General features: G+C 50.3%; 1 protein-coding gene across 6 annotated transcripts in view; it reads left to right on the top strand.

The window, feature by feature from the left end:
• Nucleotides 1–24,335, top strand: part of LOC119979694 — a 253,384-nt gene that overhangs the window by 189,355 nt on the left and 39,694 nt on the right. For all 6 annotated transcript variants that reach the window (XM_038822283.1, XM_038822274.1, XM_038822266.1 and 3 more), the window contains one exon: nt 20,881–21,056. In XM_038822283.1, coding sequence (XP_038678211.1) covers nt 20,881–21,056 — 176 coding nt within the window. The remainder of the gene's footprint in view (nt 1–20,880; nt 21,057–24,335) is intronic.

Here is a 24,335-nt window from a genome sequence, read left to right as displayed (position 1 = left end):
GAAAGCAGTGGCCGGATCAATCAGAGTCAGCATGGATTTATGACGGGGAAATTATGCTTTAAAATCTGTTGGAATTCTTTGAAGATGTAACTAGTACAGTAGGCAAGGGGGAGCCAGTCAATGTGGTATATTTGGACTTTCAGAAGGCGTTTGACAAAGTCCCGCATCAGAGATTATTGTGCAAAATTAAAGCGCATGGGATTGTGGGAAGTGTGTTGAGATGGATAGAAAACTGGTTGGCAGAGAGGAAACAAAGTAACATCTCAAAGTTTGCAGATGATACCAAGTTGGGTGGGAGGCTGAACAGTGACGAGGATGCAGAGACCCCACAGCATGATCTGGACAAGTTGGCCAAATCAATGGCAGATGCAGTATAATTTGGATAAGTGTGAGGTTATTCATTTTGGAAGCAAAAACAGGAAGGCAGATTATTACCTGAAATGGTTGTAAATTGGGTGAGGGGAGTGTGCAGTGGGACCTGGGTGTCCTTACGCACCAGTTGCTGAAGGTAAGCATGCAGGTGCAGCAGGCGGTAAAGAAGGCTAATGGTATGTTGGCCTTCATTGCAAGAGGTTTCAACTATGGAAGCAGGGATGTGTTGCTGCAAATATACAGGGCCTTGGTGAGGCCACACCTAGAATATTGTGAGCAATTTTGGTCTCTTTTTCTGTGGAAGGATGTTCTTGCTCTTGAGGGAGTGCAGCGAAGGTTTACCAGACTGATTCTAGGGATGGAGGGACTGTCATATGAGGAGAGATTGACTAGGTTAGGATTATTCTCGCTAGAGTTCTGAGGAATGAGGGTAGATCTCATAGAGACGTATAAAATTCTAACAGGACAAGACAGGGTAGATGCAGGGAAGATGTTACCAATGATAGGTGTGTCCAGAACCAGGGGTCACAGCCTGAGGATTCAGGTTAAACCAGTTCGGACAGAGATAAGGAGACATTTCTTCACCCAAAGAGTGGTGAGCCTGTGGAATTCATTACCACAGGAAGTAGTTGATGCTACAACATTGAATATATTCAAGAGGCGTCTAGATATAGCACTTGGGGAGAATAAGATCAAAGGTTATGGGGAGAAAGCAGGATGAGGCTACTGAGCTGGATGATCAGCCATGATGGTGATAAATGGCAGAGCAGGCTCGAAGGGGCAAAAAGCCTCCTCCTGCTCCTATCTTCGATGTATCTATGCCATTCTCGGCAGCATTTGTCATTTATTGCCCATTCCTATCAGTTGAACTTTTCAACAATGTGAACGGTGGAGTTTTACTGGGTAGCAAAGGATCTATAATCCGACATTTAATAGAATCTCTACAGTGCAGAAGGAAGCCATTCGGCCCATTGAGACTGCACGGCCCTCAAAGAGCACCCTAATTAGGCCCAATCCCACACTCTGGGCTGGATTCTCCCCTACCCGGCGTGACGGAGGGTGCCGGCGTAGGGGAGTGGCGCCAACCACTCAGGGGTCGCGCCTCCCCAAAGGTGGGGAATTCTCCCCACCTTTGGGGGCCAGCCCCGCGCCGGAGCAGTTTGCACCGGTAGACTGGCGCAAACACCCGGCGCCGTCGGAAGCGGGGCTGGCCGAAAGGCTCTCGGCGGTCGGCGCATGCGCCGGCAGTGACGTCAGCGGCAGCTGGCCGCCACGGCACTGCCCCGCAGAGTGAGCGGGGGGCCCCGATCGCGGGCCAGGCCTCCGTGGGGGCACCCCCCCGGGTCCGTTCGCCCCCCCGCCCCCCCAGGACACCGGGGGCCCGCTCGCGCCGCTGAGCCCGCCGTTCCAGAGGTGGTTTAAACCTCGGCGGCGGGAGAAGGCCTCCCAGCGGCGGGACTTCGGCCCATCCGGGCCGGAGATTTAAGGTAATTTAAAATAAAAATGAAATCCCGCCGGCACCAGCTGTTTCACAGGCTGCCGGCGGGATTTGCACAACGCCGGTTTATGACCGGCGGGAGAATTGAAAAACCTGCGGGAGCGGAAATAACGCCGCTTCCCGCCTATTCTCCGACCCTGCGTGGGGTCGGAGAATTTCGCCCTAGATCTCCGTAACCCCACCTAACCTGCCGAAACCCTCACTGCGCAAGTGCAGACGTCTGTGAGCCGCACTGATATGCAAATGGTGTTTGAACTACGCGCGGCATACGTCGCATTGACGCTGTTTTCGAGGTGACGACGAATCGCGATTTGGCATCAAATTGCCGCCTGCCGTGATTTTGCCATTGGCTAACGGAGAATACCTACCATTGTGTTCCATAGATAGAAATATTGAGAACAGAAGTAGGGGTGGGTTATGGGTGTGTGTGGTGGCAGGGTTTGTGCCAGGGGTACAGTACTGCCTACTCACCCTGGCCGCCCTGAGGAGGTTGTGGAGTTTCTTCCGGCACTGCATGCTGCACCGTTTTTCAGTACAAATGATTGTGTTCCATGCGGCGGCAGTGCGAGCACATTAATAGTAGCGGAATCGGGGCAGGTGTGGTGCCGATTGTTCTGTTGTGGAAGTCCAAGGATTCTCCGTTGCCATCAGCACTCAGGGCTGGATTCACCGTTTTGGAGGCTAAATGCCGATGCCATCATGGGAACTGTACGTTTCACAAAAGAGGATTGGCGGCAAACCCTCACCAATCCTGTGACCGGTGAGGGGCCAGCAGCCACACCGAGTAAAACCCCTGGCTCACACGATATAAACGCCTATAGAATGGCCGGGTCCGTTGTCGCGCATGCGCATGCCGACGACCTGCAGCGGTCGCGTTGGAAGACATGGTACCGGCTGTGCACAGACCCAAACTGCCAAATACTGCCCCCGGCCACCCCCAGGCCACCCCCCACCAATCACCCCAGCCCTTGCGGAAGCCACCTTGACCAGCAGCACGGCTCCCGCCCGACCGTGGCGGTGCTGGACACAGTCTGCAGCCATCACGCCGGGTTCCCAACCACTGAGACCACAAGTGAACCGCGCCTTCAGGAACTTGGCCTATCAGTGGCGGTGAATCGCAGAGGCCCCAGAGAACAGAGGGTTAGGCTCACTAATGATATGCCACTTGCACTTAAACAGCGCGCAGTACGCGACACATTTACGCCATTTTTGGGGTGCCGGAGGATCCCGATTGGGCATCAAACCGGTGCCTACCGCAATGTTGGCATCGGAGTCTATTCTCCGCCCAATCACGTTTTATGATTTTGGCGTCAGCCGACAGTGAATCCAACCCTTAGTCTCAGAAATGCAGAATCCAGCCCCATATGGTTATGTTTTGCTAATATCTGCTGCACCAAGACCTCTAGTCACTGAACATTCTTTAGAATTGTGCCATTTAGTCTGTATTGCGTCTACCTATCCCCTTTGCCAAATTGCAGCACTTCATTTTTTCATATTAAATTCCATTTGTCACTATTGTGTGATTCTGCTAGCCAGCTTTGTCCTGTTACAGTTTTAAAATATTTTTTATTAAGGCATTTATATAAACAGCAAGCACACAAATAAGAGCAAGTGCAAACTGAAACACCATAATAAATAATTAATCAATGCACCCCCCCCCCCCCCCCCGTGCCCTGCCCCTCCTCTCATCCCGCCTTTCCCATTTTAACCCCCTTATCCGCAAAACCCCCCCATCCCTCCGCCTGTGACATCTCAATCCTCCTTAAAGGCAGCACGGTAGCATGGTGGTTAGCATAGATGCTTCACAGCTCCAGGGTCCCAGGTTCGATTCCCGGCTGGGTCACTGTCTGTGTGGAGTCTGCACGTCCTCCCCGTGTGTGCGTGGGTTTCCTCCGGGTGCTCCGGTTTCCTCCCACAGTCCAAAGATGTGCGGGTTAGGTGGATTGGCCATGCTAAATTGCCCGTAGTGTCCTAAAAAGTAAGGTTAAGGGTGGGGTTGTTGGGTTACGGGTATAGGGTGGATACGTGGGTTTAAGTAGGGTGATCATTGTTCGGCACAACATCGAGGGCCGAAGGGCCTGTTCTGTGCTGTACTGTTCTATGTTCTATGTTCTAAGTCATTGAATGGATTCCACCTCCAGGCAAACCCATCAACTGAGCCTCCCAAGACAAACTTAATCTTTTCCAATCTCAGGAATTTCACCAGGTCGCTCACCCACGACCCAATTTTGGTGGCTCCGAGTCCCTCCACCCAAGCAAAACCCATCTCTGGGCTATCAGGGAGGCAAATGCCAAGATATCAGCCTCTCTCGCCTCCTGGACTCCGGGTCTTCCGACACCCAAATATGGCCACCTCTGAGCTCGGGACCCTTAGCACCTCGGATATTATGGGCGGCATTCTCCCCTACCCGGCGTGACAGAGGGTCCCAGAGTAGGGGAGTGGCGCCAACCACTCAGGGGTCGCACCTCCCCAAAGGTGGGGAATTCTCCCCACCTTTGGGGCCAGCCCCGCGCCGGAGCGGTTGCCACCAGAAGACCGGCGTAAAAAACCGGCGTCCCCGGCAGCGGGGCTGGCCGAAAGGCTTTCGCCGGTCCGCGCATGCGCCGGCAGTGACGTCAGCGGCAGCTGGCCGCTGACGTCACTGCCGGCGCATGCGCGATGTGGGGTTCTCTTCCGCTTCCGCCATGGCGGAGGCCGTGGTGGACGCGGAAGAAACTAGTGCAGCCAGGGCACTTGCCCGGAGTATGAGTGAGGGGCCCCGATCGCGGGCCAGGCCACCGTGGGGGCTTCGATCACCCCCCGCCCCCCCCAGGACCCCGGGGGCCTGCTCGCACCGCTGATCCCGCCGTTCCAGAGGTGGTTTAAACCTCGGCGGCGGGAGAGGCCTCCCAGCGGCGGGACTTCGGCCCATCTGGGCCGGAAAATCACCGCAGGGGCCTCTCCGATCGGAGTGGCGAGATTCCTGCCGCCGCCACTTCCCAGGTGGCGGAGAATCTCTGCCACGGCGGGAGCGGGATTTTAGGCGCCCCAGGCGATTCTCCGACCCTGCTGGGGGTCGGAGAATTTCACCCTATGTCTGCAAATCCCTGCCAGAACTCCTTCAGTTTTGAACATGCCCAGAATATGTGGACATGGATTGCCCACACCTATCCTCCACCCCCTCAAAAAACCTACTCATCCTAGCCACTATCATACTGTGAACTGGATAAGGCCTTTCACACGCTGAGGACGCATTCACCCTCCTCAGGGCCTTCGCCCACATCCTGAACTCCAGCACCCCCCAACTCCTCCTCCTATTTCTGTTTAACTTCTCCAATGGGGGCTCCCTCCCAGTCCATTAGCTCCTTATAAATATCAGACACATTCCCCTCACCCACTCCCACCCTTGACAGCACTTTATCCTGTAACTCCAAAGACAGCACCTATTTCCTCACAAAGTCCCGAATCTGTATCTAATCCCTTTCCCGCTGGCAACTCATATTCCTCCTCTAGGTCCTCTAAACTCGCACAGCTGCCCCCTACAAACAAATCCCCAAACCGCTCAATCCCTGCCTGCTACCACCCCCGAAACCTTGCGTCCAGCACCCCCCCAGTGCAAACCTGTGGTTGTCACAAACCGATGCCCACACCAAGGCTCCTCTCAGCCTCAGATGCAGCCATCACTGCCCCCACATCCTCAAGGCCGCCACCACCACTGGACTTGTGGAGAACCTGGCCAGCGAAAACGGAAGTTGCACCATCAACAACGCCCCTTAACCTGTTCCCCTGAAAGAGGCTGCCTTCATCCGCCCCCACACCTACCCCTCCCGACAACTCATTTCTTAACCATAGCGATGTTAGCTGCCCAGCAATAATTCTTTATATTTGGCAACGCCAGTTTTCTGGCTAAAATCCTCCAAGGTGCTCATGATTCCACTAATGCCCCCCAGTATGTCCGAGCTATACAGCAACAGGTCGTCTGCATACAACGAGACCTTATGCTCCACCCCCGCACAATCCATCTCCAACCCCGCACTGCTCCATGGGCCATTACCAATGGCTCTACTTCCAAGGCAAAAAAGCAATGTGGTAACCCCTACCTAGTCCCACGGTACAACCCGAAGTACCCCGAGCTCACCCCGTCGTCCAGTTGCAACCTGTGCCCTATACAGCAGCTGGACCCAACCCACAAACCCCTGCCTGAACCCAAACCATCCTAGCACCTCCCACATATACACCCACTCCATCCGGTCGAAAGCCTTCACTGCATCCATTGCCACTGCCACCTCCACATAAGGGCCACATCCGGCCCTTACATTCTCCGACAATTGCCTCCCTTTCACAAAACCCGTGTGATCATCACCTATCACCCTCAGTCCATTGTCCTCAATACGCGAAGCCAGCACCTTGGCATCCACATTTAATAACGATATTGGACGGCAGGACCTCCACTGTTCCGGATCTTTATCTTTCTTCAATATCGGGGAATTAAACGCCTGCGATAGTGTGTGGGGGAGCTTCCACTTTTCGCTAGCTGCATTATATGTGCTCACCTGAGGCCGCAGGTCCCCATCTTATAAAACTCCACCAGGAACCCTTCCTGGCCTGGGGCCTTATCTGCCTGCATCATCCCCATACTCTCCATCACCTCCACCAACCCAATGGGGGCCCCTCGCCCCCCCCCCCCCCCCCCCCAACAGTTCCTCCTCCACCTTGGGAAACTCCAACACGTCCAAAAACCGCCGCATTCACTATTTCTTGGCCAGGGGATCCAATTCATGTAGCCTTTGTGGTGAATGTAATTCACACTGTATTGTATAGTATTATGTCCTTGTGGGCTCAGTCTGTGAGCCGTTGCGCGGCTCTGCCCATAGGGGGAGATGAGGAGCTTGTACAGGGCTCCACCCTTGGTTCCGCCCATGGCTCCGTCCATGGCCCCTCCCACTACTGGAAGTATAAAGTGCTGTATCCGTGTGAGCCTGCCCTCAGTTCTTGTGGTCACAGGCAGGCTCAGTTTTAAGACTATTAAAACCACAGTTTACTTCCAATCGTGTTCCGAGTGAATTGATGGTCACATCAATTTAATAGTCTTACAACTGAGCCTGCTTGCGACCAGAAGAACTCGACCCGCAGGCTGCAGAGACAAAGGAAATCTTCCTACACTGGCTTCGGTGTTTCAAGGCCTACCTGGCTGAATCAAGCACATCCAAGACTACAGAGGAGCAGAAATTCAGCGGCTCCTTCTTGAGGGAGTCATAGAGGCCAGTAACAGCCCCTGGAGAGCTCAGGTGGTGGTCGTCAAGACTGGGGAAAAGTTCCGGATGGTGGTTGATTACAGCCAAACCGGTTCACGCACCTCGATGCGTACCCCCTCCCCAGAATTGCAGACATGGTTAACCAGATTGCCAGTACCGCATATTCTCCACGGTGGATCTGAAGTCTGCTTAACACCAGCTCTCAATCCGCCCGGAGGACCGCCACTACACGGCGTTCGAGGCAGATGGCCGCCTCTTCCATTTCCTACCGATCCCCTTTGGCGTCACGAATGGGGTCTCGGTGTTCCAACGAACAATGGACCGAATGGCGGACCAGTACGGGCTGAGAGCCACGTTTCCGTACTTGGACAATCTGCGGCCATGACCAGCAGGACCACGACGCCAACCTCCACCGATCTCTCCAAACCGCCCAGAAACTCAATCTCACCTACAATACGGAGAAATACGTTTTCCGCACTACCAGACTAGCCATCCTCGGCTATGTTGTGGAAAATGGAGTCCTGGGCCCCGACCCGGACCATAAGCACCCCCTCTTACAACTCCCCCTCCCTCATTGTCCCAGGGCCCTCAAGAGGTGCCTGGGATTCTTCTCTTATTACGCCCAGTGGGTCCCCCAGTATGCAGACAAAGCCCGCCCACTATTTAAGTCCACACTCTTCCCACTGTCAGCTGAGGCCCGCCAGGCCTTCAACTGCATCAAGAAGGACATCGCCAAAGCTGCCATGAGGGCGGTGGATGAATCCGTCCCCTTCCAGGTGGAGAGCGACGCCTCAGCGGTCGCTCTCGCCGCCACTCTGAATCAGGCAGGGAGACCAGTAGCCTTCTTCTCCCGGACCCTCTCCGATTCGGAACTTCGACACTCCTCAGTCGAGAAAGAAGCTCAAGCCATTGTGGAAGCCGTACAGCACTGGAGGCACTACCTCGCAGGTAGGAGGTTCACCCTCATCACCGACCAAAGATCGGTTGCCTTCATGTTCGACAACTCGCAAAGGGGCAAAATAAAAAACGATAAAATCTTGCGGTGGAGGATCGAACTCTCCACCTATAATTATGATATCATATATCGACCGGGGAAGCTCAACGAGCCCCCAGATGCCCTGTCCTGCGGCACATGCGCCAGCGCGCAAGACGACCGCAATGACCTCTGCCACCCGGGGGTCACCCGGCTCGCCCACTACGTCAAAGCCCGAAATCTGCCTTTCTCCAACGAGGAGGTAAAAGCCATCACCAGGGATTGCCCGACTCTGCGCGGAGTGCAAACCGCACTTCTATAGACCAGACAAGGCCCACCTGGTAAAGGCTTCCCGGCCCTTTGAGCATCGATTTCAATCGAAATGTGTACTTTCTCAACGTCATCGACGAATTCCCCCGCTTCCCCTTTGCTATCCCATGCCCCGATATGACCTCCCACACAGTCATCAGAGCCCTGCACAGTATCTTCACCCTGTTCGGTTTCCCCAGCTACATACACAGCGACAGGGGTTCGTCCTTCATGAGCGACGAACTGCGTCAGTACCTGCTCGACAAGGGCATTGCCTCGAGCAGGACTACCAGCTACAACCCCAGAAGGAACGGGTGGAGAGGGAGAACGCGACGGTCTGGAAGACCGTCCTACTGACCCTCCGGTCCAGGAATCTCCCGACCTCCCACTGGCAGGAGGTCCTTCCCGACGCGCTCCATGCAATTAGGTCCCTCCTATGCACCGCCACCAACCACGAACGATTATTTGTTTTCTCTAGGGGCACTACCACGGGGGCTTCGCTCCCATCTTGGTTGAGGACACCAGGCCCGGTTCTCCTCCGGTAGCACGTCCGGACACACAAAACAGACCCGCTAGTAGAGCGGGATATTGGAGTGGGAGGGGGAGGATTCAGTTGTTGTGGTCCACGTTGGGGCTAACAACATAGGTAAAGCTAGGGTGGAGGACCTGTTCGGGGACTATCAAGCACTAGGAAGAAAATTGAAATACAGGTCCTCAAGGGTCATAATCTCCGGATTACTGCCCGAGCCACGTGCCAATTGGCATAGGGACAAGAAGATTAGGGAAGTAAACACGTGGCTAAGGGATTGGCGTGGGAAAGAAGGATTCCACTTCATGGGACATTGGCATCAGTTTTGGAACCGGGGGGATCTGTACCGTTGGGACGGTCTCCACCTGAACCGATCTGGAACCAGTGTTCTAGCGAAGAGGATAAATAGGGTGGTCAGTAGGACTTTAAACTTCTGAGTTGGGGGGAAGGGAAAGTGAAAGCGACAGGGAGCATGGAGTTAAATGGCAAGATACGCAGGAGGATAACATGTAGGCAGGTGGATTTAAGCTTGAGGCAGACTAGGAATTCAACAAAAAGGAAGGATAACTTTGGACATCTTAGGACTTCCAATATCTGTAATGATAAGAAAGTTAGCATTAAGGCACTTTACCTGAATGCTCGTAGCATTTGTAACAAAGTAGACGAACTAATGGCACAGATCATCGTGAATGATTATGATGTGGTAGGCATCACAGAGACATGGCTGCAGGGGGTTCAGGATTGGCAGTTAAACATCCAAGGATATACAACCTATCGAAAAGACAGGGAGGTGGGCCGAGGGGGTGGGGTTGCCTTGTTAGTTAAGAACAAAATTAAATCTATGGCACTAAACGACATAGGGTCGGATGATGTGGAGTCTGTGTGGGTAGAATTGAGGAACCACAAAGGCAAAAAAATCATAATGGGAGTTATGTACACACCTCCTAACAGTGGTCAGGACCAGGGGCGCAACATGTACCGGGAAATAGAAAAGGCATGTCAGAAAGACAAGGTCACGGTGATCATGGGGGACTTCAATATGCAGGTGGATTGGGTAAATAACGTAGCCAGTGGATCCAAAGAAAAGGAATTCATGGAATGCTTACAAGATGGCTTTTTGGAACAGCTTGTCATGGAGCCCACAAGGGAGCAGGCTATTCTGGACCTAGTGCTATGTAATGAACCAGACTTTATAAAATATCTTAAAGTAAGGGAACACTTAGGAAGCAGTGATCATAATATGGTTGAGTTCAGTCTGCAGTTTGAAAGAGAGAAGGCAAAATCGGATGTAATGGTGTTACAGTTAAATAAAGGTAATTACGAGGGCATGAGAGAGGAACTGGCGAAAATCGACTGGAAGCAGACCCTAGTGGGGAAGACAGCAGAGCAAAAATGGCAGGAGTTTGTATGCATAATTGAGGACACTGTACAGAGGTTCATCCCCAAGAAAAGAAAGATTATCCGGGGAGGGATTAGACAGCCATGGCTGACAAAGGAGGTCAGGAAATGTATCAAAGAAAAAGAGAGATCCTATAAAGTGGCCAAAAGCACTGGGAAATCAGAAGATTGGGAAGGCTACAAAAACAAACAGAGGTTAACAAAGAGACAAATAAGGAAGGAGAGGATCAAATATGAAGGCAGGCTAGCCAGTAATATAAGAAATGATAGTAAAAGTTTCTTTCAATACATAAGAAACAAACGACAGGCCAAAGTAGACATTGGGCCATTTCAAACTGATTCCGGAAGGCTAGTGATGGGAGACGAGGAAATGGCTGGAGAACTTAATAAGTACTTTGCGTCTGTCTTCACAGTGGAAGACATGAGTAATATCCCAAAAATTATAGAGGGTCAGGGGGCTGAGTTGAGTATAGTTGCCATTACAAAAGAGATGGTGCTAAAAAAGCTAAAAGGTCTTAAAATTGACAAATCTCCTGGCCCCGATGGGCTACACCCTAGAGTTCTGAGGGAGGTGGCTGAAGAAATAGCGGAAGCGTTGGTTGAGATCTTTCAAAAATCACTGGAGTCAGGGAAAGTCCCGAACGATTGGAAGATCGCTGTTGTAACCCCCTTGTTCAAGAAAGGATCAAGACAAAAGATGGAAAATTATAGGCCAATTAGCCTAACCTCGGTTGTTAGTAAAATTCTAGAATCGATCGTTAAGGATGAGATTTCTAAATTCTTGGAAGAGCAGGGTCGGATTAGAACAAGTCAACATGGATTTAGTAAGGGGAGGTCGTGCCTGACTAACCTGTTAGAATTCTTTGAGGAGGTGACAAGTAGGTTAGACCAGGGAAACCCAGTGGATGTGGTCTATCTGGATTTCCAAAAGGTCTTTGATAAGGTGCCACACAGGAGGCTGCTGAGTAAGGTGAGGGCCCATGGTGTTCGAGGTGAGCTACTGGCATGGGTTGAGGATTGGCTGTCTGACAGAAGGCAGAGAGTTGGGATAAAAGGTTCTTTTTCGTAATGGCAGCCGGTGACCAGCGGTGTCCCACAGGGTTCAGTGTTGGGGCCGCAGCTGCTCACCATATATATTAATGATCTGGATGAAGGGACTGGGGGCATTCTAGCGAAGTTTGCCGATGATACAAAGTTAGGTGGTCAGGCAGGTAGTGCTGAGGAAGTGGGGAGGCTGCAGAAGGATCTAGACAGTTTGGGAGAGTGGTGCAGGAAATGGCTGATGCAATTCAACGTGAGAAAATGTGAGGTCTTGCACTTTGGAAAAAAGAATCCAAGCATAGACTACTTTCTAAACGGTGAGAAAATTCATAATGCCAAAGTACAAAGGGATCTGGGAGTGCTAGTCGAGGATTCCCTAAAGGTAAACATGCAGGTTGAATCTGTGATTAAGAAAGCGAATGCAATGTTGTCATTTATCTCAAGAGGGTTGGAATATAAAAGCAGCGATGTGCTACTGAGCCTTTATAAGGCTCTGGTTAGGCCCCATTTGGAGTACTGTGTCCAGTTTTGGGCCCCACATCTCAGGAAGGACATACTGGCACTGGAGCGTGTCCAGCGGAGATTCACACGGATGATCCCTGGAATGGCAGGTCTAACATATGATGAACGGCTGAGGATCCTGGGATTGTATTCATTGGAGTTTAGAAGGTTAAGGGGAGATCTAATAGAAACTTACAAGATAATACATGGCTTAGAAAGGGTGGACGCAAAGAAACTGTTTCCGTTAGGCGAGGAGACGAGGACCCGTGGGCACAGCCTTAGAATTAGAGGGGGTAAATTCAGAACAGAAATGCGGAGACATTTCTTCAGCCAGCGAGTGGTGGGCCTGTGGAATTCATTGCCGTGGAGTGCAGTGGAGGCCGGGACGCTAAATGGCTTCAAGGCAGAGATAGATAAATTCTTGATGTCGCGAGGAATTAAGGGCTACGGGGAGAATGCTGGTAGGTGGAGTTGAAATGCCCATCAGCCATGATTGAATGGCGGAGTGGACTCGATAGGCCGAATGGCCTTACTTCCACTCCTATGTCTTATGATCTTATGGTCTTATAGAGAGAGTGCTACTGCCTCACTCGAATCCCCACTAAGCCTTCATTGAATACCCCGATGGCCGTCAGGACACCGTTTCCCTCCGGGACCTGGCGCCTGCAGGATCCACCACTATCATCACCACCGCCGAGGTACCCCTCACACTTCACCCCACCCGACCCCCCACGCCCTGCGCCCCCGTGCCTATAGGTTCCCTGCCCACGCTCTGTGTCCCCGCGCCTATAGGTTTCCTGCGTCGCCCGTCGCACCGGTCAGGAATGAAGCTCGGACCGAAACACCCCCGGAGTCCACCCTCATACCCACACTGACCGTCACCACCCAGCCACCCGAAGAGGCTGCAACCCCGGGGCTCCGCCGATCCCAAAGGACAACTCGGCCACCGGACCGGCTCAACCTATAGACCCGTCACCCCCGCCGGACTTGATTTTGTTACAGGGGGTCAATGTGGTGAATGTAATTCACACTGTTTTGTATTGTATAGTATTATGTCCTTGTGGACTCTGTCTGTGAGCTGTTGCGCGGCTCTGCCTATAGGGGGAGATGAGGAGCTTGTACAGGGCTCCACCCTTGGCTCCGCCCATGGCTCCACCCATGGACCCTCCCACTACGGGAAGTATAAAGTGCTGCAGCCGTGTGAGCCTGCCCTCAGTTCTTCTGGTTGCAGGTTGGCTCAGTTGTAAGACTATTAAAACCACAGTTTACTTCAAATCATGTTCCGAGTGAATTGATGGTCACATCAGCCTTGAATACCCAATTCACTGACTGCTTCGAGTCAGTGGACTGGTCAGTATTTAAAGACTCTGCAACCAGCCTGAATGAGTACGCCACTACAGTAACTGACTTCATTCATAAGTGTGTAGAAGACTGAGTGCCAAAGAAACAAATCCGCGTGTTTCCCAACCGGAAACCTTGGATGAACAGGGATATCCACTGCTTGCTGAAGTCTAAATCTGAGGCATTCAAGTCAGGTGACCCTGACCGGACCAAGCTTGAGTTCCAGGCTAGCCACACGGATCCCCGCCGTCTATGGCAAGGTCTGTAAGACATAACGGGCTACAAGGTGAAGGCATGTAAAATCACTGGCTCCAATGCACCCCTCCCTGATGAGCTCAACGCATTCTATGCCCGCTTTGAGCAAGAGGTCAGCGAGAGCAAGCCCTCCACCCCAGAAGCCTCGGATGAACTTGTATCTGATATCATCATTGCAGACATCAGAGCAGCCTCTCGAAGGTCAACCCTCGGAAAGCCACTGGCCCGGATGGGGCACCCGGACGGGCACTCAGCTCTTGCACGGAGCAGCTGGCGGGGGTATTCGCAGATATCTTCAACCTCTCTATACAACAATCTGAGGTCCCTATCTGCTTGAAGAAGACGAACATCATCCCTGTTCCAAAAAAAAGGCAAGCAGCGTGCCTGAATGACTATCGTCCAGTGGCTCTGACATCCATCATCATAAAGTGCTTCAAAAGGTTAGTCATGGCACAAATTAACTCCAGACTCCTGGATTGCCTTGATCCACTGCAGTTCGCCTACCGCTGCAACATGTCCACAGCAGATGCCATCTCCATGGCCCTGCACTCTACCCTGGAACACCTAGATCACAAAGAGACCTGTCAGACTCCTATTTATCGACCACAGCGCAGCCTTCAACACCATCATTCCTACAAAACTCATCTCCAAACTCCGTGGCCTTGGCCTCGGCTCCCCCGTCTGCGACTGGATCCTGAACTTTCTAACCCACAGACCACAATCAGTAAAGATAGGCAACAACACCTCCTCCACGATCATCCTCAACATTGGTGCCCCACAAGGCTGTGTCCTCAGCCCCCTACTATCCTCCTTGTACACCTATGACTGTGTGGCCAAATTCCCCTCCAACTTGATTTTCAAATTTGCCGATGACACCACAGTAGTGGGGCGGATTTCAAACAATGACGAGACAGAGTACAGGAATGAGATAGAGAATCTGGTGAAGTGATGTGGCGACAATAATCTCTCCCTCAATGTCAACTAAAAGGAGATTGCCATCTCGCAGGAAGCATTGTGGAGAACATGCCCCGTCTACATCAATGGGAACGAAGTAGAAAAGGGTCAAGAGCTTTCAGTTTTTAGGTGTCCAGATCACTAACAACCTGTCCTGGTCCCCCCATGCCAACACTATAGTTAAGAAAGCCCACCAACAACTCGACTTTCTCAGAAGATTAAGGAAATTTGGCATGTCAGCTACGACCCTCACCAACTTCTACATATGCACCATAGAAAGCATTCTTTCTGGTTGTATCACAGCTTGGTATGGTTCCTGCTCTGCCCAAGACCGCAGGAAATTACAAAAGGTCGTGAATGTAGCCCAATCCATCACGCAAACCAGCCTCCCATCCATTGACTCTGTCTACAATTCCTGCTGCCTCAGAAAGGCAGCCAGCATAATTAAGGACCCCACGCACCCCAGACATACTCTCTTCCACCTTCTTCCATCAGGAAAAAGATACCAAAGTTTGAGATCACCTCCCAACCGATTCAAGAACAGCTTCTTCCCTACTGCCATCAGACTTTTAAATGGACCTACCTCGTATTAAGTTGATCTTTTCTCTACACCTTGCTATGATTGTAACATTATATTCTGCAGTTTCTCCTTCCTTCCCTATGTACAGTATGCATTGTTTGTACAGCATGTAAGAAACAATACTTTTCACTATATACTAATAATGTGACAATAATAAATCAAATCAAATCAAATCACTCCCACTGCATCCAGTACCACTCTTCCCATCCTGTCCTTTACTCTTCCAATCTCCCTCGCTGCCTCCTGCTACACAAGTTGGTGGGCCAGCATCCTGCTTGCCTTCTCCCCATACTTGTACACTGCCCCTCTGGCCCTCCACAACTGCTCCACTGCCTTCCCCATGGACACTAGGTCAAACTCCATCTGGAACTTCTGCCTCTCCTTCAGCAACCGTACTTCCGGTGCCTCCGAAAAGTATTGAAAAGTGAAAAGTATTGTTTCTTACATGCTGTACAAACAATGCATCCTGTCCACCCTCAAAATCTCGTCCATCACCCTTGCCACCTCTGCTCGTTCCTCCTTTCGGATTTGTTTGTTGTCACGTGTACCGAGGTACAGTGAAAAGTATTTTTCTGCGAGCAGCTCAACAGATCATTAAGTACATGAAAGAAAAGGAAATAAACGAAAATACATAATAGGGCAACACAAGTTATACAATGTAACTGCATAAGCACCAGCATCGCGAGAAGCATACAGGGTGTAGTGTTAATGAGGTCAGTCCATAAGAGGATCATTTTGGAGTCTGGTAACAGTGGGGAAGAAGCTGTTTTTGAGTCTATTCATGCATGTTCTCAGACTTCTGTATCTCCTGCCCAATGGAAGAAGTTGGAAGAGTGAGTAAGCCGGTGGGAGGGGTCTTTGATTATGCTGCCCGCTTTCCCCAGGCAGCAGGAGGTGTAGATGGAGTCAATGGATGGGACGCAGGTTTGCGTGATGGACTGGGCGCCATGTACGCCCGGATCAAAATGAACTTATCCCTAACCACTGCCTTTAGCACCTACCATAGCGTGGTGGCTGAAACCACCCTCAATTGTTAAGTTCCACATTCCCCTGGATGGCAGCCCTCACCCTCATCTGCTAATAACCACATCCAGCCTCCACTGCATGCGCTTCAGGAATCTTCCCCAGCACCCGCTTCATAGATTGCACATCGTACAAGTTTGGGGCATAAGCATTTACCAAAACCACTGGCATCCCCTCCAATTTCCCACTCACCATTACGAACCTCCCTCCCCACCCCCGAATATGTCACAATGTTCCCCACCTCGAACCTCACCCGCTTGTTTACCAACACCGCTACCCACCTCGTCTTTATGTTCAGCCCAAATGGAAGACCTGCACTACCCATCCTTTCCTCAACCATGTCTGATCCCCAATCTTTAGATGTGTCTCCTATCAAAAAGCCACGTCTGCCATCAAACTCCTCCGTTTGACTGGCCCATTCAGCCCTCTCACATTCCACGTGACAAGCCTGGTTGAGGGGGGCACCCCCCCACTTGCCTGTTAACCATGTCCCTTTTTAGGCCAGCTGCTGGCCCGTTCCATACAACCCTCTTGGCCCACCCTCAGATGCCCACCATATCATCGCTCCTTTTCTTGCTGTGCCACAGCAGCCACACCTTTGTCAGCAGCCCCTATCCACCAAACAAAACAACAATCCCACTCCCTCCCCTGCCCACCCAGCTAGCCTGGCATTCCCCACCCAAAGAACTCTGAGCCTCCTTCCCCCCCTAATTCCCCCCCCCCCCCCCCCCCCCCGCTCACACACCTCCATGTAACAAACAACAAAGAAACAGAAAAAAGGTGCACTCACCCTTGACGCTCCCCAAGCATCCTGAACATCTCAAAAGAGAAATATTCTCCAACAACCATCCAGAGAGAAGACAAGAAAATCAAACACCTCCTTGCGCCTCCTCCAAAGTTCAATGTCCTCCTCTCCTGCCAGTACACTGTCCCAGAAAAATTCCATCACCTCCTCTGGAGTCCTAAAATAATGATCTCGGTTGTGGAAGGTCACCCAGAGGCGGGCCGGGTACAACATCTCAAACTTCACCCCCTTCTTACAGAGGGCATCCTTAGCCCGGTTAAACATGACTTTCCTCTTCGCCAGGAACATGCCCAGGTGCTGGTACACCAGCAGCTCGTCCCTTTTCCATGTGCACTTCCTCGTTTGCCTCCCCCATGTCAAAATCTTATCCTTATCCAGGAACCGGTGCAGACGCACCACCATCGCCCTCGGTGGCTCATTCGCCTGCGGGTTCCTCATCAGTGCCCTGTGCAGTCAGTCAACCTCCAAGGGCCGGTCGAAGGCCCCCTCCCCCGTCAACTTCTCCAGCACCTCAGCTACATACGTGCCAGTGTCCGCTCCCTCGATGCCTTCAGGCATCCCCACGATTCGCTAATTTTGTCTCCTGGAGCGATTCTCCGGGTCCTCCACCTTCTCCTTGAACTGCTTTTGGGTCTCCCACATCTGACCCATCTCAGCCATCAATGAAGCAACCTGCTCTTCATGCTTCCCAACTGTCTCCCCCACTTTCCGAATGCATGGCCCTGGAACTCCAGCCTCTGTTCCACGCGGTCAGTGCCCACTATCAGTGCTTCCACCATCCTGGCTAGGTTCTTCTGGGCTTCCCTCCTCTGCTGAATGTACTCACTCAAGAAGTCCACCAGTTGCTCCGTCGACCACTGGGCAGCCAGGACAGGCCCTTTACCCTTCGCCATCTTGATCTGCTTCAACTGCTCCCTTCTTTTCAAGCCAGTTCTGGTCTCTGGATCCACCCATAACCGCACCAGTAGAGTTTCGCTTTCTCTAATCAGTCCTGCCCTTTTTTTCATCAAAGCTTCCATTCCACGAGCGGATAAAACGTCCAAAAAAGTCACCTTGAGTGGGAGCTGCCAAATTGCAACCATTCACTCCATGGCCGCCACCGGAAGTCGAAGTTCTGTTACATTTGATTGATGTAATTCACACTATCTGTCAAACTACCAAAAGCAGTATCATGAGCATATCTTGAAATTTGACTCTGTATTGCAATATCTAAATTTTATATGTAACAAAACAGCAGTTATCCAGCACACTGAACTTTGGGAACATTGTTGTCGACCACCGTCCAATCTGAAAAATAACCATTAACCACACCTCATTCTTTTCTGTCCTTAAACCAATTTTGATCCAAGCTGACACTAACACACCCATCTCATGATCTTCAGTTTTGTTAACAGCCTTTCATGTGGCACTTTGTCAAATGCTTTCTTAAAATCCATACACACAACACCCAATGCTTTCTTGTCATCAACCTTCTCTGTTATCTCACCCAAAACAATCAAATAGATTAATCAAACACAAGCTGCCTTTTACAAATCCATGCTGGCTTTCCTTCATTTACTCAAACCACTCCAAGTTCTATTGTTTTTATCCCCAGCAATTGAATTTAAAACCTTACCACAAGCAATGTCCTTACACACTTTCAGGGTAAGGGCGTCACATTTTTCACCGGCCAATTCTCTGGCAGGATTATGTGCAGGGAAGATTGAAATAACACGGTAAGCTCTTCAGCTGTTTCCACCCCCAATTCTTTAGTAACCTGGGATGCAAGCCATCCAAACCAGGTGACATATCCATTCTAAGCATAGAAATCCTTTCCAGTACCTCCTTCCCTTCATTTGCACCTCATCCATTACTTCCACTTCTCCTAATATTTTCTCGGCATTCTCTTCCTTGGTGAATACTGATGCAAAGTACTGTTGTGAATATCTAACTCATGTTCATTTTAATATTTTAGAGGTAATTCTTAGTTCTGGAGTTTAGAAACTATGAAACTACCTCAAGAAATTATACTTCAAAAAGTGAGCCATATTTATGCAATAAAGTCAGAATAGAAAGGAGATGAAACTGTAAAACAGCAGGTGGGATTACTTAAGTGTGGAGCTAGAGATATGTGCCACAATTATCTGGCTGTTCCCGCTGGCAGACTCACCTGGCCCTGCCGATGGCGGCACCCACCCCCAAGGGTTCCCCAGCGGAAGAGGGTGCGAACAATGGGGAAATCTGTTGACAGCGGCAGGACCAGAAGATCCCGCCAGTGAACATTGGCGTGCCACCTCCACCACCACTAAACACTCAACAATGTCTGCAAGTCTTGCAGTAATGGCAGTCCAGAAAGATGTTTTGTTTTACAGCTGAATTGGTTTTGAAGTATTCGGTAAATCCTGAAAGGTTGTAAAACCCATCATATCAAAGAAGAAATTGTAAATGAGGGATAATTATGTGAAGGTCAATATGAGTACAGCCCAGTATGTTATGTTGTCATGGATATGGGTGGAATTTAAGAAGGATCTCCTGTTTCAGTTTCAGGGTGTTTACGAAGCGAGCTCATTGCAGTTTGGGCCTTGTGGGGTTTGCAGCATACTGAGTGAAGATAGCCAAAGTAAATGGTAGTTAGATGGACCTGCCATGTAAGCTGAGTATAGAACTAAAATCATCATTGACCTTGTGGAACGCGAGTGAGGCTCAAGCTCAGTTTGTGTTTCGTGAGGGAGCAGAAGCTGGAAGATTGTTCAGTCTGAAACTCATGAGAGAATCTACACTTGTCCTTACAGAAAGAAAGCAATATGTAGATTCTCTTGAAGTATTGACAAGTAACCAGAACAAGGTCCTGAGGCATCCACAGCCAAGGATGTTAAATTAAAGTTTTACTTCTGAGAATAGCTGGAGCTGAGGAGAAATCTCCAGCGGACTGTGGTAAACTTATGGGTAGTCCCTATTGAAGTAAATGACTTCTTAAGATTTATGTGTCTTATAAGAGAATTCTTTAGGAATAAGAAGTAAACCTGAGTGCATAACACACATCATTATAAACCATCTTGTTAAGTTAATGATGTTGTTTTCTTTAATTTTCTTTAAATATGTAATGAAGTTTATGTTTTGTTAAAAGGTCTTCTGATGTAGTTATATAGTTAAACTAGTATCTTTTTTTCCAGTCTTAATTTCATCTTCAGCAACATTCTCAGCTTGCTGTAGCTGGCCTGATTCTCACATGGAGTATTCATCTGTCGTACTCATACACATTTTTATTTTATCATATTCTCCATCTCCTTTGTTAGTCAAGGAACCTGAGCAATGGCTCTGCTACCTTTAACCCTTATTGGAATGTACCTAGTCTACCCCTGAAACATTTCTTCCTTAAAGATCATCCATTGCTCAACAACACTTTGGTTTGATTTGACCTTGGTTAGATCCCCACTCATCCCATTTAAGTTAACCTTCTTCCAATTTAGAAGTTCTACTTCAGATTATTTCTTGCTCTTCTCCAATACGAATCTAAACTTATGAAGCGTTCTTCCATATTTAATTGGTCCATTTGGTGTACCCCATTCTCCAACACCAAATCCAACCCATGCTTACTTTATAATTCTATTGAGAACATACTTGTCAAGGAAATTCTCCTGAACATATTTCAGAAATGTATCCCCCTCCTTAGCCTTGACTCTAACATTATCCCAATTGATATTTGGGTAACTGAAGTCCCTAATATCACCAGAGTATAGTTCTTCCATATCTCAGTGATTTCCCGGCAGAGTTGCACCCTGAGCTATCTTCCCTGCTGCTATTTGAAGGCCTATAGAATACCTCCAGTAGTGTGATCATCCACTTTTTTGTTTCTCTCAACAAATGGAGCCTGGAAAGGTTCTATATAAATGCAAGTTCTGTCAGTGAAGTTTTCCACCCAACTCTTGTCTTCTTTTTTTCTCCTGATCACTGTCAGCATATCTCAAAATAAGAAGCCCTGCAGAATCGAACCACTGATGTTGGCCAATTGATTTATCACTCAAAGATCTGCTATCAGTCTTGGGCAGAAAATGCACTGGGTTCTAATTTCAGTTTTAATCAACAGAACATGCTACAAAATGGAAAGAAGGCTCTATCATCAGTTGTTCCCTCATCAGGCCAGTTGCTACAGGTACATATTGACATGGATTTCAGAGAGTGGGGCTTCACTGTGAACATTGACTCAACCGGTGTTCCGATGGTGACATCATCTGCAATACCAACACTCACAACGGGGGACCTGTAAGTACAATAATAATCCAGGAAGATTCAGCATAAAGGTCAGCTGATTCATCCTCTATCTGCCTCTACACCAGTGTGTGGCTATTTATCTAATCCTGCTTCATTCAGTGGTAGTATTTCCTCTGAGGACCTCCCTCTACCTCTCATCAGTCTATATTCCTACGTCTATCCCTGATGTACATTCTAACCCTACATCTTAATCTAGCCCTAATACATTTTATCTATCTAGCCCTATCACATTTAACTCCACAGCTCTTTCTCTTGGAGGCACCATGGGGAGTGGGATTTTTACAACACATTAAACACAACCATTATGATGCCACTAAACTCCTTCCGCAATGCGGGCTGACCCCCGGACCCTTTGCCCATCTCTCCAGGCATCCCCCTCTCCCGGTGGTAATCACCCACCCTCCGGCCGTAGGCATGTCCCCGGAGCTGTGTACCATCCCCTCGGTGTTTGGATGTTGCGTGTGTGCGTGGTGTTCGCCTCCCGCAGTGTTCAAGCACAGTGACCAGGCATCAGGGTGTGATTGGCATGCAAGGCAATGACCCCCACATGCTATACAGGGCCCGCCCACCCACACAAATCCATTTGGCATGTATGAACTGCTCAGTTAACCACGATTGCCAATTCTCTATTAGCGATAGCCTTCAGCCGTGCAGCCAGAGGCCTCAGCAGTCAGTGGGGGTTATGGGTGGTCATTGGGGTAGAGGGCAAGGACAAGGGTTGCCTCAGGAATGAGTACAAACTATCCAGTGGTTGACATGGTGGTGCCATGAATGGGGGGCTGCAGTGTTATTCTGAGATGGGGCACCTTTATAAAGGTCATCCTGATATCTGAGGAGTAGGATCTGTCAGCGAGTTTAGGCCTTGCCCCGCTCAAGGCCAGCACAAAACCTGCCCTTCTCCAAATAAGTTTCAGCGTGCCATTGAATCCCACCATACACCGGTTTTCCAGCTGGCAATAGCACTTACGTTTCAATCGGTTGAATCGCAGCCTATGTTTCTTTCTCCATAGATGCTGCCAGACCTATTGGCTGGAATTCTACGTCTCGCGCCTATGCCGACAGAGGGATGCTCCATCCAGGCAGTTGGCCAATGGGGTTTCCCATTGTGGGCACCCCCACGCTTTTGGGAAATCTGCAAGCGTTAGTGCACTGTCGGCAAAGCAGAGGACCCCGCCGACGGAAAACCTCACCCATTGAGTTTACCCAACATTTTCTGTTTTCATTGTTTGCTATACCTGCATGCTAATTTTCTTGTAAGGGAACAAGTCTCCTGGAGCATTACCTTTTAAAGGGTGTGATTCTGGTAGCACAGTGCTTCACTGTTGCTTCACAGCGCCAGGGACCCGGGTTCGAATCCCGACTTGGGCCACTGTCTGTGCGGAGTCTGCATGTTCTCCCCGTGTCTCCATAGGTTTCCTCCGGGAGCTCCGGTTTCCTCCCACAAGCCCCAAAAGACGTGTTATTAGGTGAATTGGACATTCTGAACTCTCCCTCTGTGTACCTGAACAGGCGCCGGAATGTGGCGACTGGGGGATTTTCACAGTAACTTCATTGCAGTGTTAATGGAAGCCTACTTGTGACAATAATAAAGATTGTTATTGTTATTCTCCGGCCTCTTTGCGCTCTCGCTCAAGCGTAACGAGGCCGTTGAATAGCGGGTGACTGTCTGTGTGAAGTTTGCACATTCTCCCCGTGGCTGCATGAGTTTCCACCGGTGCTCCAGTTTCTTCCCACAGTCCAAAGATATGCAGGTTTGGTGGATTGGCCAGGATCAATTGCCCCTTAGAGTCCAATGGTTAGGTGGGATTAAGGGATTACAGAGTTGGGATAGTGGAGTGGGCTCGTGTGGGGTGCTATTTCGGAGGGTCGGTGCAGACTTGATGGGCCAAATGGCCGCCGCCTGCACTGTAGGAATTCTATGATACTCCCCGCGTGCCTGGATGAGTGCAGCTCCAACAACACTAAAGAAGCTAGACACCAGAGGCAGCACGGTGGCCCAGTGGGTTAGCATTGCTGCCTCATGGCGCCGAGGTCCCAGGTTCGATCCAGGCTCTGGGTCACTGTCTGTGTGGAGTTTGCACATTCTCCCCGTGTTTGCATGGGTTTCATCCCCACAACCCAAAGATGTGCAGGGTAGGTGGATTGGCCACGCTAAATTTCCCCTTAATTGGCAAAAAAATGAATTGGGTACTCTAAATTTTCAAAATAAAAAAAAAGCAGCTTGACACTATCCAGGACAAAGCAGCCCACTTAATTGGCACCCCTTCCACAACCATTCACTCCCTCCACCAACGATGCACAGCATCAACCGTGTGTCCCATCTACAAGATGTACTGCAGGTACTGACCAAGGCTCCTTAGGCAACACCTTCCAAACCCACAACCATTACGATCAAGACGGACAAGGGCAACAGATACATAGGGAAGACCACAACCTAGAGTCACTCACCATCTTGACTCGCAGGGATTCTTCTCTGCACTGGTCATGGTGGAGGTTGACAGCGGCCGGTGCGGAGGGAAAGAGTGCCCCCCACGGCATAGGCCCGCCCGCGGATTGGTGGGCCCCGATCGCGGGCCAGGCCACCGTGGCGGCACCCCCCCCCCCCCCCCCCCCCCCCCGGGACCAGATCCCCCCGCGCCCCCCCCAAGGACTCTGCAGGCCGCCTGTAAAGCCAGGTCCCGCCAGTAAGAACCTGTTGTGATTTACGCCAGTGGGACCCGCCGAAAACAGGTGGCCACTCAGCCCATTGCGGGCCGGAGAATCGCCGAGGGGGCTGCAGCCAGCAGCCACCAATTCGCACGCCACGATTCCCGCCCCCGCCAAAACCCCGGCGCCGGAGAATTCAGCAGCCGGCGGGGGCGGGTTTCACGCTGCCCCCAGCGATTCTCCGGCCCGGTGGGTGTTCGGAGAATCCTGCCCCCGGTGTCAGAAATGGATCTAATACTCCAGTTAAATCGTAACTAATATTTTATAAATGTTAAGCACAATTTCCTTGCTTTCAATTTTTATTTTAAAATTTTGAAAGTGCTAAATTCTTTTTTTTTATGATGTGGAGTTGCCGGCGTTGGACTGGGGTGAGCACAGTAAGAAGTCTTACAACACCAGGTTAAAGTCCAACAGGTTTGTTTCAAATCACTAGCTTTCGGAGCACTGCTCCTTCCTCAGGTGAATTCCGATAGCTAGTGTTTGAAACAAACCTATTGGACTTTAACCTGGTGTTGTAAGACTTCTTACTTTTTTTTTTCAGTTAAGGGGGAACTTAGAATGGCC

The sequence above is a fragment of the Scyliorhinus canicula genome, chromosome 2, assembly GCF_902713615.1.
Source record: "Scyliorhinus canicula chromosome 2, sScyCan1.1, whole genome shotgun sequence".
Taxonomy (NCBI): Eukaryota; Metazoa; Chordata; class Chondrichthyes; order Carcharhiniformes; family Scyliorhinidae; genus Scyliorhinus; species Scyliorhinus canicula.
The sequence above is the reverse complement of the archived record's forward strand: the minus strand, read 5'-3'. Positions and strand labels throughout refer to the sequence as shown.